This window comes from Hydra viridissima, unplaced genomic scaffold, assembly GCF_058129835.1.
Source record: "Hydra viridissima isolate aposymbiotic clone 2 unplaced genomic scaffold, HvirCarnegie_v1 scaffold_1, whole genome shotgun sequence".
NCBI lineage: Eukaryota > Metazoa > Cnidaria > Hydrozoa > Anthoathecata > Hydridae > Hydra > Hydra viridissima.
Window position 1 is genome coordinate 28089795 of NW_028324300.1, and position 17225 is coordinate 28107019.

The 17225-nt window shown below is 32.8% G+C and overlaps 3 protein-coding genes across 8 annotated transcripts; all 3 read right to left on the reverse strand.

The window, feature by feature from the left end:
- On the reverse strand, positions 1 to 5808 carry LOC149894289 (uncharacterized). Of its 5 annotated transcripts, none has more exons than XR_016450391.1 (5): positions 5619 to 5808; positions 1554 to 2390; positions 645 to 1025; positions 352 to 381; positions 1 to 226 (listed from the first exon to the last, which is right to left on the reverse strand). XR_016450391.1 is itself a non-coding variant. In XM_080069476.2 (4 exons), exons 2-4 carry the CDS (start codon positions 2362 to 2364, stop codon positions 190 to 192), a joined length of 417 nt encoding a protein of 138 aa, XP_079925602.2. In that variant the 5' UTR covers positions 2365 to 2390; positions 5619 to 5808; the 3' UTR covers positions 1 to 189. The 5 variants fall into 5 exon arrangements, 3 of the variants coding, with proteins under 3 accessions (XP_079925602.2, XP_089936881.1, XP_089936888.1); XR_016450393.1 differs by lacking the exon at positions 5619 to 5808 and adding an exon at positions 3165 to 3306; XM_080069476.2 differs by lacking the exon at positions 645 to 1025 and having other exon boundaries at positions 2015 to 2390.
- LOC145192263 (hsp70-binding protein 1-like) lies at positions 3269 to 5749 on the reverse strand. The gene is made up of 2 exons (XM_080069473.2): positions 5619 to 5749; positions 3269 to 4424 (listed from the first exon to the last, which is right to left on the reverse strand). The coding sequence occupies exon 2, from the start codon at positions 4408 to 4410 to the stop codon at positions 3469 to 3471; it is 942 nt and encodes a 313-aa protein (XP_079925599.2). The 5' UTR covers positions 4411 to 4424; positions 5619 to 5749; the 3' UTR covers positions 3269 to 3468.
- LOC149894290 (uncharacterized) lies at positions 5619 to 8018 on the reverse strand. Of its 2 annotated transcripts, none has more exons than XM_090080726.1 (2): positions 7123 to 8018; positions 5619 to 5866 (listed from the first exon to the last, which is right to left on the reverse strand). In XM_090080726.1, the coding sequence occupies exons 1-2, from the start codon at positions 7637 to 7639 to the stop codon at positions 5856 to 5858; spliced, it is 528 nt and encodes a 175-aa protein (XP_089936852.1). In that variant the 5' UTR covers positions 7640 to 8018; the 3' UTR covers positions 5619 to 5855. The 2 variants fall into 2 exon arrangements, with proteins under 2 accessions (XP_089936852.1, XP_089936843.1); XM_090080717.1 differs by lacking the exon at positions 5619 to 5866 and adding an exon at positions 6103 to 6995 and having other exon boundaries at positions 7075 to 8018.
- Between the last annotated feature and the right edge of the window lie 9207 nt (positions 8019 to 17225).

Sequence of the window (17225 nt, forward strand, 5' to 3'; positions counted from 1 at the left end):
TTCCACAACATTTAATTATATATATTATAGTACAGTCAAAAATAGAGTACATATGTAACTAAGAAAATGATAAAAATCCAATTTTTTTTCAGTCTATGTTAACATATTGGAAATTTATACTATGGTTTATTATTTGTGAATATTAAAAAAACGTTCTTCATCTTAACACTGTTTTAGTCTTGAAATCAGCTAATCTCTTTCATCCCGATATCTTCTCTCTCCTCCCCTAATTAAACATACAAAACTTATGAAATTAAAAACTCTAAGTAAATAGATAAGAACAACTAAAACACTCAGTTTAGATATTTTTACAGACTATTTTTTCTTACAACTTTACTTATGAAACTTTACCTGTCTCTAGATCTTTCAGGTGATCGAGACCTAAAAAAAAATTTTAACATGCACTTGTATGAAGTAAATTATTTAACTTATTTTGGACCTTGCCAACATCATAGAAACCACTTTTTAAAAGGTCATGTTAATTAAATATAAAAGTTTGATTTTATAACAGTATAAATTCTTCCATAAAGAATTCAGTTATGAAATTAACTTAAGGATTTTAATGGAAGAAAAAAATTTTTTTTCCCTACTAAACTAATAGATACCTATTATACAAAAAATTAAAGGAAAACAAAGAAAATAACCTTTTCTAGTTGAATTATAGTTAAAAACCAACAAATTAAGTACTGGTTGACTTTGTTATTGAGATACGCCCACCTAGTAACAGAGAACTACACGTTGGTAGGTTCAACAACATGCATGCCTATTGCTGAATGAAACTTATTTTGTTGACACAATGAGCTTTAGTAGAGATATTGGTGAATCCTTAAAAAATCACCTTCACCTGAATAATGTTGAATAAGTTGAGATTTGTTGGGAGTAATTGATGTTTCATTGCATTTGTTGTAAGTAATTGGTGTTAGCAGAAATCATAGCTCCATGATTTAAACTGGAAAGAAATTGGGTTGTAAGTTGCGTAGATTTAAGGCTATCAGAAGTGATCTGGAAGATACTTGCTTTCGATGCTTTAAAGAAACAAAGAATGTGCTTGAAGGTAGATAGAAGTAATTTTATTCATTTGAACTTATTTCAGTTTAAACCATTTGATTTACCATTTGAAACCATTTGAAACAAGTTTTTCTGTTAATTTTTCTGCAAGATTATTTTATACTTAGCTTGTTAAATTTGAAAACTTCAAATTGGTTTTAAAAGAGCACTTTTCTTTTAAAATATTTTGTCTAAAATCCTGAGAACAATTCAAAATATATTGCTTTACGCACATATATGACATACTGATTTAAAATTATTCAGATATAAAAGAAAACAACAACAAAAAAAAAACACATGGCCACTTTGGAAATTTTAAAACTAAAAAATAAATTTAGATTAACTACAAAACTAAATTTGTGATTTTAAGTAGAATAATGCTACATTCTTTAGCAACAAGGTAGTACTATGATGGAATAACCATTTTTGGATTATCTAGAAAAATTTTTTAATAGTTGAAACCTATTGAGCTTACATAAAACTAAATGATTTATGAATGTGTTAACCTCAAAATAAATTTTAATTCCATTGAAGATTATCTTTGAAGTTTGTTGCTGTTGATGTTGGCCTTTTTTATTCAGCAGAATGTAAAACTATAACCTGTAGAGTATTTCATACAGCTTCAAAACTTATACTTAGATAAGACACATTTAGATGACACTGTAGCAGTAGGTAGAATGTTTTAGGTTTATAGCTCACTATGTTTAAAACATCCAATCAGTTGATCAGTAGTCAATTTCTATATACTAATTTTGGGTGAGCATGTGTAGAGACTGCTTTTGATGGTTCAGATTTACTCATTTTAACCCATTGATGAAGCGTTTTATAAAAAGAAAAAAAAAAAAAAATACACAGCAAAATAATTTTAAACTCACTTAACTTAGACTTGATAATAAAAGTACCAATTATTTTTGTATTATGTAAATATCCTAAGACCAGTTGGAAAAAAATACAAAATTTAATTTACCTGGACCTGCGATGACTGTAGCCACTTGCATTTCCACCTCCAGGATTACGACACTCTCGTGATATATGGCCTACTTTGTTACAGTTATAGCACTTTTCATCTCTGCCTTTTCTTCCACTTACTGGCCCTCGTGCAAATTCAACACGTATTCTTGAACCACAAACTCTTTTACCATCCATTTCTCGAACTGCATCTTCAGCATCACGAGCATCCTCATATATTATAAAACCAAACCCAGGAGGATTACGAGCAACCCATACATCACGAATTCGCCCAAAGGATTCAAACTCTTTTTCAAGTTCATTACGAGAAGCATCTTCAGGGAGTCCCCCAATAAAGATTCTTGACATTGTCTGCTATGGTGCTCTGCAGAAGTCTAAAATTGACCATGGCAAAGAGTAAAGGTTTATCAGCATAAGCAAGCTATATATTAGGGATGAGAAGCCAGTGTAAAAGTAACTAACATATTAACTTTCAATAAGCACAACAGGGTCAATTTTGTTATGTTGTTAACATGGTTATATGTTAAATACGGAAAACAGAGGAAAGAGGAAAGTGCATTTTAAATTGAATAAAAGTTAAGTACTATATTAAGTCAATAACAATATAAAAAAAAAAAAACAATTAATTTAAACCCCTTTGTTTTGAATTAATCCATAAAATATAAGATATAGTAAGATTTAAGAAAAAAGCATATACATTGTTAATATTTGAAAGGTAGTTTATTACTCTCTCTCTCAAAAAAAGAAAAGCCTGCTTTATCTTTTTTTTCAAATTAGCTCTGAAATGAAGAAATAATTTAATGTAGAGCTGAAAATCATTGTTCAATGTTAATCATAAAATTTTTGCAACATTTTATGGTATATAAGTGATAATTTCCAATCATTTTTATCTATTCATTCTATAAAACTTCCATACAATTTAAGAAAAACTCAGTTATTGCATTTGTAACTTTATGTTCTGCTACTTTATTCAATGAGTTTGTTTTTTTTTTGGCTACTGATTGACTCCTCAACCTTGCTACTTAAATGCTCAGTTAAAATTAGTCACTATAAGAAAACAAAAAAACAAAAAAAACAAAAACAAAAAAAAATACTTTTGATAAGTTATGAGTTGAACAACCTTCTAAAAAAAAAAAACACAAACCTACCTGCAGTAATGCAAGACATTTTACTGTGAAGCTAGGATTTTTAATGTCATTTTATATTAAGAAACTATTTTTGAAAAAAAAACAAACAAAAAAACAACAACAGCTTTTGTTATTTGTATCTGCATAAATATTGCATTCATTCTATTAAAACAGTTGCATAACAGTACTTATGTTTATATTTGAAAAAATAACATGTTAATACTAATTTTCAACAAAATTTGGTAATATACTTAAACTTTTTAACTTTAAAAAAGTGAATCTACAATAAAGTACAAATAACAGAATTAAGATCCTAAAAATACAATTAAATTAAAGATAGTAAATTTTTATAAGCATCAGTAATACTTTCACTTATTTCAGCATCACTTGGCTTAACTTCATTGATACGCTGCTCCAACAAAACTTTTAAATCTGCACGTTCTCTGTCAAAAACTTCTCTTGAATTTAAATCATTTGACTGAAGGATATTTATAAGCGTTCCAATAACAGCCTCATGCTCTTCACTAGGTTCTCTTTTTAAGGTACTTATTAATGGCAAAATTAAACCTGTCTTAACTAATTTTTGGCTGGCTTCTGTTGAAGTTATTTTTTGTAAAAGAAACGCAGCTTTTAAACGAATTTTGGCAACATCGTTATCAAGTAAAGGTACAATCACATCTACACCATCTAAATTAACAAAAAGATCTTCTGCATGAACATTACCACCAATGAGAGATGAGATTGCATATATGCATTTTATTCTAACCATGTCTGTTTCACTTGCTGTCAAGACTTGAATTAAAAGTTGTAAACCATTATTTCGAAGAACTGTTTCTTGACATTTTATGTTGTTTTGGACTGCATTTGCAATTAAGTCAGCGACTCGCCACTGAAGAGAGGAGTAAGAACTCCTAAGGAAAATTAAACATGCATCTAAACCACCCAAGTTATTAAAAACAATATTCATGTCAAAACCTTCCAATAAAAAGTTGATTTCATCACAAACAACAGTTAAGTCATTTAGTTCTGTTTCACTAAAAGATTGTTGATGACTGCATTTACATAATATATCAGTATAATATGTCATCTTTTTGGCATCATCATCTTCCAAGGCAGACTCTAGAGCAGATTGAAGAAATTTCTTTCTCTCCTCAGTCATCTCAGTAGGTTCATAATCCTTTAACTCTTGGTCCGAAAGTTTTAAGGATAACTTTAGAAGATTATCTAATGCCTTTGGCCCTGTTTTCTCTGCCATATCTTTAGGCATATATATATATATTTCTATAGAGGAAGAAAAAAAAGAACTCAGTAATAACTGTTTTTATTAACACTATACTAGAACTAAAAATTTATTGTGATTTTTATTAATTGTTATCTTTTTTAATTATTGCAATTTTCTAATACATTTGCTTTAATACAAATTTTACTTAATATTCTTATTGTTTATTGAAAAATATGACCAGTGCTTTTTTCTTGAGCTGACAGTTATTTGGTAGCATTTATTTATAAGATTAGGGTTATGTTTCCTAGACAAATTGTTTGAAACATACAGATATACTTTGTTATACAAGTTTTTAAAAAAGTGTCTTAATGTGCCCCCCCTCTCCCCTACTTTGATGTACAAGTTTCTGAGGAGCAGTTTAAGTGGATCGCCAATGAAATTAAAATTTACTTTAAGATAAAGCAGGAGTTTTTATAAGAAAAAAGCTGAACCCTTTAGAAGTAGTGTTAATAATGACTATTTAATCATTAAACTTTTTTTAAAATAATATTTGTACAAAAAAAAACCAATAACTGATTAGAACAAGATAAAAAAAACAATTTAAAAAAAGAAAATCTATTATACCTAAATATTACGCAAACTTGAAGATAGCTGGTATTTGCAACTTATTATACACCTTCTTGGTTTACAAAAATACAATCAAATGTATCATAGTTTAAAATTTTATAACCATTCTTTTCATAATAACCTTTTTTGTAAATGCATCTCATATAATTATGAAATTGGCTGAAACACCTAAGGTAATGTACTAAAATCCTCCCATAAATACAATTGTTGGGATTAAACTTAAATGCTAGACAATTCAGACATACTTAACATTAAAAATAAATTTGGCATAAGCAATAACCACTTAGTATACTGAATTTTAACAATGCTAATAATGAGGTTGAAATTTAGAGGGGAATATATATTTGCAGTCTTTTATTTGAGAAGATAGTTACATATCAAAATTACAATAGATTTTTATATATTTCATTCGTCCCAAATGAATGATTGTAAATTATAGTCTAAAGCTAACTATTATATTTGTAATGCTAACAATGTAACAGTGACTTTTAATCATTTTTGTGGCATTATAAAAAGTAGAATGCTTTTCAAGCTAACAATATATCTTAAAGAAGGTTAAACGTTATCGAAAAAAAAGATTTTTCAAATACATTAGGAACTGTTAAATGACCAGAGGAACAACTTACCTTAAAGAGAGAGAGCGAACATCTACAGACCGACCAAACAGCGCGTAAGAGATTTAACGCATGTATGACTCGACTTTTTTCACACGGGCCGTGTAATAACGGTCGAAACATAAGTTTTCAAAGTTTTATCACGTGACATGACCATTTTCTGTTTTACGCCACTTTAAACGAATAAGGCAGTGGTTCCCAGCCTCCATTACCCGAATCCTAGAATCTTCACTTTCTACGGACCAAAACTTATATTAAACCTAAAAATAAAATATCTTTTTCATCTTTAAACCTTATAATTATTTACATAACCCATAAACAAATCTACAAACATAAAATATGTACTTTTCATTTAGTGTTTTAGTAAAAAAATAGATGATAGCAAACCCTGACTAAACATTTCAATAAATGAACGTGACTTTCGACATTGAAACTTTTATAAATTTTTTTAACATTTGTTTTGGATAGAGAATATCTCGTTTATTTCTGTGCATACTTTTTTTTGATAATAGTGGATAAAAGCTTCAGATGAGTAACTTTGGTGTACAGGTATAGTGCCCTTAAAAAGACAGTGCCCTTAAAAGGACAAAAAAGTTAAATTGCCTATAACTTATCTTGAAAAGCACTAAACAAAAGTTGGGAAATTCAAAAATGTAAACAGACCATATAACTTTCAGAAAAAAGTCAAGTTATAGTGCAGAAAATAAAAATTTTTTAAAATTTTGTTCCAGAAGATTGTTTTTAAAAAAATTTGAGAACATAAAATGACTAATATTTAACATAAAACGAAAAACATTTAATTTAAGTCCGTAAACAAGAGTCTAAAAAGAGGCTATGAATAGGGCCCTTATAAGAATAGTAATTGTTTTTCACTTGTTTTATAGGAACATATAGTTTTGGTTGCTTAAAAAGCACTGCTAAAATGTTTATATTTTTGTCTTTTTAAAGGCACTAAATATTTTAAATTTTTTTTCCGATTTTTTATACTTTTGAAGGAGAAAGGTCTCAAAAACAACAAACAAAACACTTTAATTTAAAATGAATAATAAAAAAGATTCTCAATAATGAAATCTATTGGATTCCGAATCTTCAGTGCTGTCTACTTTATTATTAGACTTTCTAAATAAATTCTTTGCAGCGGTTTTTTTTTTTGATAAACATTTAGGTAAAATCATAATTGGTCTTTTACCATCAACGATGCACTTTAATTTACCACATACTGATTTCATAACAATTCGACACATGGGACATTGTTTTAGCTTTGCAGCTTTGCAAATGCTATTGTCTTGAGTTGTTAATAGATTCTACGAGTTTTAGCACATCTTGACCTTCCATGGAGCCATAGTCTTGAGTTACCCTTGTAGTTTCTTTGCTTGGTGGAATTTATCACTTTGCATAAATGCAAAGTGATAAATTCCACCAAGCAAAGAAACTACAAGGGTAACTCAAGCTTGGTGGAATTTATCACTTTGCATAAATGCAACATTTAAACTTTCATTAGTAATACCAACCTTACCAGCTTTTTGTATCAATTCTGGCGTAGCCCACTTGTCCCACATACTTGTAAGAGACAACATAAAGGCTTCTCTATTAATTGTTTGATGTTGATTGAACAGATTTTCTTTTGCATTAGCATAGTTTTCATGAAGTGCCTTGTTAATTTGATCAAGTAGTTGTGTAACCCCAGTAGTGTCTGGAGGTGATATATATAAATGTATTTCTTTTTCTCTAAGAAATTGAAGTAAGGTATAATGGAAGCAAGAACTGTGACCATCGCTCAGTACAACAACAGGGCGAAGTATTTTTTTTGCAATCAAGTGTCTGTCGAATAATTTATAAAATGCAAGTAAGGGTTTGTGATCTTGCGATCCATTCTCTGTTATCAAAACTAATAAGTTAGGAACAATTTGAATAGCACTCAGCAAAGCCATCTGACTAGTAATTACTTGAGTACCAAATATTACATGGCAGATGCATTTTTCACCAAAATAATAATTTTTGTTAGCATGATCTCGAATTTTTAACACATCCATAATGAGATTTGTTAGTTTCTGTTCATAGCTTCATAAGCACGATTTTTACACTGTACATACTCAACTATAGTATCTTCTTCGTCAGCTGTTAGAATCATTAGATGTTTTTTCTCATTTCCTGTAAGAACTAGATTATCTAATCGCTTATCAATCACATTTTTTCTTTTTATTAATGGAAAATGCCCTGTTGATATTGCAGCATACCCTTGTTTTCCATTAATTTTGCACCACTCTACAGCTTGGTTTATCTGTTTGTATCTTTCATCTCAGTTAAACTGCTTTACAGCAGCTTCAGATTTATTCCTTGGCTTTTTTATTATAAAATTTTCATTTGCTGTTACTCTTAAGCTAAATGTTGGTTTCATTTTTATTTTTATCTATGATAATAAACATTTTAACCTATTAAAACAATTACTCTACAAGTACTCTAATGTAAAAATGCAGCACATAAACAATTGGATTTTTAAGTCTTTTTTTTTCAATTTCCACTAAAATAAGTAGCTGTTAACTGAAATCGTAAGATATAAGAATTGTTACTATGTCAAAATAAACTTTAAGATATAAAAAGAAGAAAAAAGTATAAAAATAATGAAGTTATTTAAGAAAATGATGTTTTTGATGCTTATTAAGAGATGAAGTATTTGGGTCAAAATACATGATTTTTCTAATTATTTTGAAAAATAATAAAGTAATTCCAGATTTCCTTACATTATAAGATACATATATCTAGCAGATAATACTATACAAAATATCTCCACGATTGAAATAATCGTTAAGGAGATATCAACAAAAATAAGATTGTCTTTTTAAGGGCACCCAGCCAAAAATAGACAATTTTTAAGTACAAATAAAATAGTAAAAATAAAATTAAATAATGTTTTTAACCCTTAGGAAGAAATTATATGACTCTAGACAAAATAAAAATATAAAAATTTCAAAAAAAAAATACTGCAACCAAATTTTTAAAAGCATATTTAAATTTGTTGTCTTTTTAAGGACACTATACCTGTATATCACTTTCTGGAAGAACAAAAAAAATAATTTAAGATTAAGACCATTTTCTAAAAGGGTTCTTGCGATCTCACGCGTAAAAGCAAGATTCTGTCAATTTAATACGATAAACAAACCAAACACTAAAAAATCCGAGTAGTAGATGATTACTTGCTATTAAGAAACTTTTCTCTCAATCCTATTCATAGAATTTTGGTCAGCTAAAAAATATTATTTGCCAGATGCTAAAGTTTACTGAAAAACGAAAGAATATCCAAACACATTTGACAAGAGTATTTGAAAAAACAGAGCAAATACTCAGCTTTAATTTGTAATCTCTTTGTTGTTGTTTTTTTAATCTGATCCGATTTTAAACTTATTCACCCTCTGCGTTTTAATCGTAGTTGTCCTTCTTTCCGCATCAAAAAATAAAAATTTTTCAATCGAAACCAAAACTCTGCACTCTTTGAGTACCATGATGACCGAAAATGATTTATCCAATGAATATTGGCTGACGATACCTGAATATTTTCCAAAGCTAACTTGATTATGAAATGACGTCAAGAAATGAAAAATAGGTTGAATGGTTTAGTCCTAGTATGAAAATTTGAAAAAATAAAGAGCGTGATGGGAAAAAAATAATTAAAAGTAAGCCACATACTTTTAAACTCTTTGTCCTGTTCTTTGTCTTGTTGGAGATATATTTCAAAATTGTAATTTAAATTTATAACTATATTTCGGAAAAAATTATTTTTAGAAGAAAAAGAAAAACGAACAATAGTTCTTTTTGCAAAATTATAAAACTTGTATCTAAAGTGTGATGTATTTTAAGCTTGTATTTAAAAGTTAAGCTGTTTGATTAGAAATACGTAAATATATACTTCAAACGTTTTCTTACATCAAGGACCTATAAGAGATGGACGTGCAACCTATTGTTTTACATCAAAGAGGCCGCATAAATCATTATAACATAAGTTATAATATTTATCAACTTCGTAACCTATTCCATTACTTTATAAAATGCTAAAATCTAAGCATTGAGAAAATTGAAAGATACCAAAATAGTTATCCATTTTGTAAAATTTCTTATTTTCTCAACGGTAAACAAGCTCTATTTGCTTTGAAGCAAGGAATTTCTTAGAAGAATAGCTTGTGGCGACTTTAATGTTTTTTATTTTTAACATTTTTTTATTTTCTTCTTAAGCTTTTCTTTTCAATCAACTGAAGTTGAAGAACCTTTCTTACAATTGGCTGACTGCTGCCTTTATCCATCGGCAGGGCAAATGGAAAAAAGACAGATCCTATTGTTCCGACTCGCTTTTGGAGTGGCACTGGGTTTCCTTTTTGCAGCGATGAGCGCAATATTTATAAGATAAGTTTATCATGAACAAAGAATCGGAAAAGTGGCGACACAGTCAGAAGTAATGTCGGGAAAAGGTTTTTCGCCAAAAAAACTCAAAAAAGATGGAACTTTGGTGACAAAAACTATCCCAGTGACAACTGATATCTTGAATCAAGTAATTACTACGGCAGATTTATTTTTAACTCGAAAGGAAAACGAAGAAACCGTCTAGACGATTGCAGAAGCGACAACAACTTAAACAAAGCAACCACAAAACATGAAGAACTGAAAGACCAAAAGGGAACGTTTGCTTTAAATGCTTCAATGTTCGTTCACATTAAAAAAATATTACAAATTTCCTCATACGATTTTGCACAAAGAACTTAAATCTATAAACTTGTTTTCCATAATCTTTTTTTGATTGGATATCATAATTTGGATTTTAATCAGCATCATTTAAGGTAAATTTGCGATTCTATAATAAAAGATTTAATATTTGCTTTTGTATACAATAAATTTTAACATTTTATCAACTTTCAAACCAATTTCAGTATTTTATGTAATTCTAAAACCTAAGCACTGAGAAAATTTATACCAAAATAGTTATCCATCCTGTAAAATTTCTTAATGTTTCAATGGTAAAATGCTTTGAAGCAAGGAATTTCTTAGAAGAACAGCTTGTAGCGACTTTATTGTTTTTAACGTTTAACATTTCTTTATTTACTTCTTAAGCTTTTCTTTTCAATCAACAGAAGTTGAAGAGTTATTCTCGTTATTGGCAGACTGCTGACTGTATCCACCAGTGCAAATAGAAAAAAAGACAAACACCTTTTTGTTCAGACTCACTTTTTTTGGAGTGGCATTGGGTGTTCTATCTGTAGCGATGAGCGTGAAGTTTATGAATCAAGTTTATATTGAACAAAAAAGTTGAAAAAAAAAATAGCAACACAGTCAGAAAAAATGCTGGGAAAAAGTTCTTCACCAAAAAACTCAAATAAAAAGCATTGAACTTGGGTGACAGAAACTGTCGCAGTGACATCATTTATAACAAATCAAGTAATGACTACGGCAGAACCTTTTTGATTACTCAAATGGTAAACGAATGAACCGTTTTGACGACACTACTATAAAAGGAGAGTTCTGGGACAAAACCATTTTTGGTTCCCGTTTCGAGTTTTTTTGATGATTGAGGGGTGTGAAAATGTTTTGCTCGTTTCGAGTTTTTTTGGTGATTGAGGGGTGTGAAAATGTTTTGGCTCCCGCTTTGGAGTTTTTTTGGTGTGTGAGTGTGTGTAAAAGGTTTTTTCATGAGAAAAGGATCCATGAAAAAAATTTAATGGGTGTAAAGGTGTTGAAATCGTTCGCTAAAAATTAATTTTTCTTTTTGTCTTTGTTCTTGTTCGTGTTTTTCTTCGAGAATGGACTTGTACATTTCAATTTCGCGCCATCCAAATCCTTTGCTTCTTAAATATTCAATGGGGTTAAGTGTTTTGATGCTTCTGATTTTTCCGTCGTCGTTTTTCAAGATTCTCGTTTTTCCGTCCATTTTTATTTGACCAAGAAAAAAAATTTTTTCACAAAATTAAATTTAAAAAAGGGATGCTTGAGAATGGGGAGTTCGGTCCGAGAAGCAATCCGGATCCGATGGATTCGTAACCTTTTCCGCTTTTGATGTAAAGACCGTCTCTGACGGAGTCTCCTTTGATCCAGGGTGTTAAAAATAATCCGTTTCCTCTGTGAGTGCCCATTTTCATTCCGTGTCCATTTTTTTTGACGTAAACGACACCCCTTCCTGAAATTTTGTCGATCACAGTGGACCCAAGCGAAGAGGCAGCTCCGCCTAATAAACCAGTGGCAACAACGGGAGCGGCTCGAGCAGCAAGCATTCCCAATAAAGGTAAAAGAGCTCCGATGAATCCTCCTTTGACATTTGCGTTGTGTTCCACTTGAGTCTTGCTCATTTTAATGGTGACTCCAACTCCTCGATGGAGAGCGTCCAAAATTTTTTGGTGTTGTATGTGTGTCACAAGCAAAACGTCGTTTCCGTGGAAATCCTCTCTTGAAATCCGGATGCTAACGGGTTTTCTTTCCATCATGGATTTTTTTATTTTTTCGATCTGGCCCTGGGACACGTTTAATTTGATACTGATGTATTTGCTCATTTTTTTAAACGAGGGAAAAAAATATTCATTTCACTTCTCGAATGTGATATCGGATCGTGATGTCCTCTCCGCGAAAATCGATTAAATTTCCGTTTTGATCGACAACGCGTGTGATCATCGTAAAGATTTCAGGAACCTTGACAGGGAGGTAGACCAAATGGGTGGGTCTTTCGATGATTTTAAAGCCAGGACCGACATCGGGGTAAAAGGAGTAAATGCAGTTCAATTGCGATCCGTTGATGTAAGCTGACCCGATGACGTTGTTGAGGATTCTGATCGTGTTGACGCTCGAGATTCTGACAATGTTGTCGGACTCGTATTCTGAATTGGAGTCCAATTGTCTTTTTGTGAATCCCAAAAGCGAGGCGATGCTGTTTTCGACGTTCAGGTCCATCAAATAATTTAGTCCGAGTTTGATGGTTGATTTTAAAGTGTTTGAGTTGGATCCGATTTTGATGTTTTCAGGGGAGTAACTGATCTTATTCGCAGTGACGTAGCTTGCGCTTTGTGAGGCGTAATTCTTGATGGTGTTTGAGACTGTTTTTTGCAAATAATTGTTGATGTCGATGACGTCATAGCTTCCGTCTGGAATGAGGACGTTTTCCCAATTGGCACCGTTGTTCATGCTGTACCGGAAAGAATTGTTTTTGCTGGTGATGTTTGGAAAGCTGTTGTACGTCTCCAGACCGAGAAAAGCCATCTCATAAGTTTTTCCTTTTTCAAAAACGATTTTGTCCAGAAATTCTGTTGTGATTACGTTGGAATTTCCATCCACGTCGATGATGATGCCAGACATTTTTTTTTAATGGACAAAAATTTTTTCAAAAGGGATCTTTCGGAAAATAAAAATCATCGAATCCGCTTCGATATTTTCCCTCGTATTTTTTTGAAGTCAAATCGATGACGGCAAATCCGTGATGTTGAGACCAACAACGCTTGCAGAATTTTTTGAGTTCTTCTTTTCCCATGTCGCTCGAAACGTGGTCTCGAAAAATGTGATCCATATTTTTTGAGTCTTGAGGAAACAGACAAATGAAATTGGTGTTTTCTCTGATGGTTTGTCAGGGGAGCATGAAATAATTTTGAGCGAGGTAAAAGCAGTCGACGTTGGAGTGCCTTCCTCGGATGTAATATTTTTCGCACTTGTTTTGCTTGGTCAATTGAAGGTCGTCGAAGATCATCAAATTGTTTTTGGCTGAATCGAGGTCTTCAGGTTCAGGCACATCGTCAGCCGTTTCGAAAAATTGACAATTCATGTCATCGGTTTCGGAAAAATTTTTTGAAAGGTCGTTGATAACACATTCTGGGTTTAAATTCAATTTTTCCATTTCGTTTTGCACTTTGAACAAATCGAGAATGATCTTTTTTGGTAAATTTTATTCGAACGAACTTTTGAGTATTTTGTACTCGGGCTGGAAAAGAGATTTCCCAAAGACCTGCAAGTGGTTATAATCCAGCCATCCAGGCTTGAGCAGCAAATTGAGAAGCAGCGTTGTTTTTCCGCAACCGGACTTTCCAACGATGATTCCTCGAATGCTTCTCGGCAAAAGCGGGTTGTTGTCTCTTTTGCTTTTCCCAATATTCCATGACAAATCGGTCACTTCCATTTTTTTGTTTTAAAGAAAAATTTTTTTTTCTTATAAAATGTTCTGCGTCAAATGCAAAAGAGAAACCGAAACTCTTCATTTGAGAAACGAGGTATCAAAAAACAACAGAAAAATGCTCAAAGGGACTTGCGAATCTTGCGGAACGACCAAATGTCAGTTTGTTTCTTCGCATGCGCACACAAAAGGGGGTGACTTGGTTGAATCGATCAACAATTTTTCAAAGAAAATCAAGCTTCCGTGGGCAAAATTTCCAGGAGAGATGCACATTCCAGGAATGAACTTTGCAGGACCTGGCACAAACCTGGACTAAAGGCTCACATCCACCGACATGTATCAAGAGTGGAGCAAACCGGTAGACAGAGTGGACAATGCAGCGTATCACCACGATTTGGCTTACAAATATTTAAACGACGTTAAAAGCAGGAATGTGGCTGATCAGATGATGCTTGAGGAGATGAATTCGATTCCTAACCCCACTCAAAAAGAAATAAACGAAAGAAAGATCATCGAGCCCATCATCAAAGCCAAAGCCAAATTCGGATTGGGTGTCTCTGCAAAAAAAAAAAAATTCCCCTGAAATGGACGGACCAGCTTGCAGAGGAGCTTCACAAACCGGTCATTCGTCATTTTAAAAAAAGAAAAGTGTTTGTGAACGACATCGACGAAATATGGGCTGCTGATTTGGTTGACATGCAATCGTTTTCAAAGTTCAACAATGGTGTCAAATATTTGCTCATGGTGATCGACGTGTTTTCAAAGTATGGATGGATCGTTCCGTTGAAAAGCAAAACCGGACTTGAAGTGGCTGAAGCGTTGAAAAAGATTTTTGGTGAGAGAAAATGTGTCAAAATGTGGGTGGACAAAGGAAAAGAATTTCACAACAAGCACGTGAGATCGCTGGGTGTTCGATTATATTCCACTGAAAACGAGGAAAAAAGCTGTGTCGTCGAGCGATGGAACAGAACGATGAAAGAGAGAATGTTCAAATATTTTTCAGCCAACAGCACCAACCGATACATTGACGTTTTGGACGAAATGGTGAAAAATTACAACAGCACAAAGCACTCGTCCGTCAAAATGACCCCAATTGAAGCCAGCGAGGAAAAGAACAAAAATATTGTATGGACGAACCTGAATGGAAAGATGTCAAAAGAAAGACCAGAGCCGAAATTTTCAATAGAGGATCAAGTGAGGATCACAAAAAAGAAGACTCATTTTGAAAAAGGGTACACGCCGAGATGGACCGAGGAGGTTTTCACAGTGTCCAAAGTTCAGCGAACGGATCCACCAACGTACAAAATCACTGACGCCAACGGTGAAGACATTCAAGGAACTTTTTACGAGCAGGAGATGCAAAAGACGCATCAAGAAATATTCAGGATTGAAAAAATCGTTCGCCGAACAAAAAGCAAATCACTGGTCAAATGGAAAGGATATTCAGACTCGTTCAACTCATGGGTTGAAAATGACGAATTGATCCGTTTGAAAAAAACGAGTTAAGAAAAATTTTCTTTTCTTATTAAAATGACGAATTTCGTGACGGTCGGAAATTTTGATGAGAGCAAATTGTCGGTTGGAGAGATTTATTCCGCAACCAAACCCATTCAGTACCAAAAGATTCCGCTCTTTTATGAGTACCCCTCTGGGAAAGGGCCTTTCATTTTGAGAACCCCCGTTTTGTTTTCTCTTGGCATGTTTGAGAACTGCAACTTTGGAACGAAAGAACTGGAGGGATATTCCATGTCCTTTCTCGGTTTCGACGAGAAAAAAGGGATGAGCGAAAAAGAAAAAAAGTTCATCGAGGTGACTGAAAAGGTATCAAAATTTCTTCGCGAAAAAGTCAAGGAAATGACTCCCACTTTGAAAAAGGGAGGGAGAACAAAGAAAATAATGACAGAGGACTTGTCCATTTTGAAAAAGAAATCCGATAATCCGAATGCCTCACCCATTTTTTTCGGAAAGTTGTTCACAAAGAAAAGCGAGAAAGACATTGAAGTGTCTTCTTTGTTTTTTAAAAAGAAAGCGAAAGAGCTGGTGAAGGTGTGTCCTTTGGAATATGTTCGGCAAAAGTGCAACGTCGTCGCCTCTTTGAAAATTGAAGGTGTTTTTGTTGGAACTCAGATCGAGTCCATTCAGGTTAGAGTTCCAGAAGTGATCATTGCGAAAAAGGTGTCTTCAGTTCAAAGCATCATGGGTGACGATTTGGATTTGGGTGAAATGGAGTCTGACGAAGAGATGTGAAAACACGAAAAAAATGAAAAAAAAAATGAAAAAAAAAATGAAAAAAAAAAAATGAAAAAAAAATGAGTTAAAAACATTTTCTTTTCATATTAAAAATGCATGCCCCTCACAAGATGTACAAGAATGTCGCCTCAGCAGAGAAGCACGTTGACTCGAACCTGGACATCTCGAAAATGTATTTGGAGCACATGGATGGCAGGATCAAAGAGTTGGAAAAATTCAAAGAGTCGGACCGGACCAAAAATTTGGAAAATTTGGTGGACAGGATCAAAGAGCTTGAAAACCTGGTGGAGACAATCAAAAACCTGCAAAAAAAGACATCGCAAAATATTGTTGTGGCAAAAAAAGAGTTGGATCATCCAAACTGTTTTAACATAAACGGCCACCATGAGATTTTTGCTCAGAAGGACATAAAATTTGTTGCTCTTTCTCAAACTCCGATATCGTTGTCCGTTGGACTGCAATTTGAAAAAGGGATTGCTGTCGTCACTCTGATGAACAAAATCAGCATCCGATTGAACTTTTACAAAAACGATGTCATTTTTTCAGAGTCTGTTGATGACGTCACTTAGGATGTGACCAACAACAGCATCAATGACGTCATTATCAAAAAAGGCGAAATGCTTTGCAAAATAAATCACATCGATTCGAATTAAAAAAAAAAATCCGTCTTTGTCAAAAAGATGGAGATAATCAAAAACACTGAAAAAATTTATCCGACTCTTCCAACAGCTCCGACGGATGGAGGTCATGTTTACCGGCTTCAAAAAATAAGCGAGATCCAAAAAGAAATGGAGGATGAAAAAGTGAAGAGAATGGCTTTGAGCAAAAAGTACCATCGAGTGTCGAAAATTATTCGTTTCGCTGACGATGGGTTGCAAACGGTGTGCATTGCTTTGGGGATTACAGGGATTGCCCTTTTATCAACCGTCGTTGCCACTCCAGTTTCGATTGCGTGCGAGGGGATTGCGGTTGGAATGGGTGCACTGTCCATTTTCGGAAACCAACAAAACAAAAAAATGATGTTGAAGGCTGAAAAGCACGAAAAATTAAAGGTTCTTTCCGAGTCAAAATTGAACACGATTGACGACCACATTTCAAAATCGCTCATGGACGGGTTTGTGAGCGATTCCGAATATGAATTAGTTCTCAGCGAGCTTCAAAAATTTAAGGTCATGGCTGAAGAAATCCGGTCAAATACAAAAAGCACCATTGACGAATTGACAAAAGAGTCGTTGATCCAA

Excerpts from the sequence above, each read along its gene's own strand:
- LOC145192263 (XM_080069473.2), bottom strand. The coding sequence starts at position 4,410 with ATGCCTAAAGATATGGCAGAGAAAACAGGGCCAAAGGCATTAGATAAT.
- LOC149894290 (XM_090080717.1), bottom strand. The coding sequence starts at position 7,639 with ATGGATGTGTTAAAAATTCGAGATCATGCTAACAAAAATTATTATTTT. Across the intron at positions 6,996-7,074 it reads AAATGTTGCATTTATGCAAA|TGATAAATTCCACCAAGCAA; the intron begins GTGATAAATTCC and ends ATTTATGCAAAG.
- LOC149894289 (XM_080069476.2), bottom strand. The coding sequence starts at position 2,364 with ATGTCAAGAATCTTTATTGGGGGACTCCCTGAAGATGCTTCTCGTAAT. Across the intron at positions 382-2,014 it reads TACAGTCATCGCAGGTCCAG|GTCTCGATCACCTGAAAGAT; the intron begins GTAAATTAAATT and ends ATTTTTTTTTAG. Across the intron at positions 227-351 it reads CCTGAAAGATCTAGAGACAG|GGGAGGAGAGAGAAGATATC; the intron begins GTAAAGTTTCAT and ends ATGTTTAATTAG.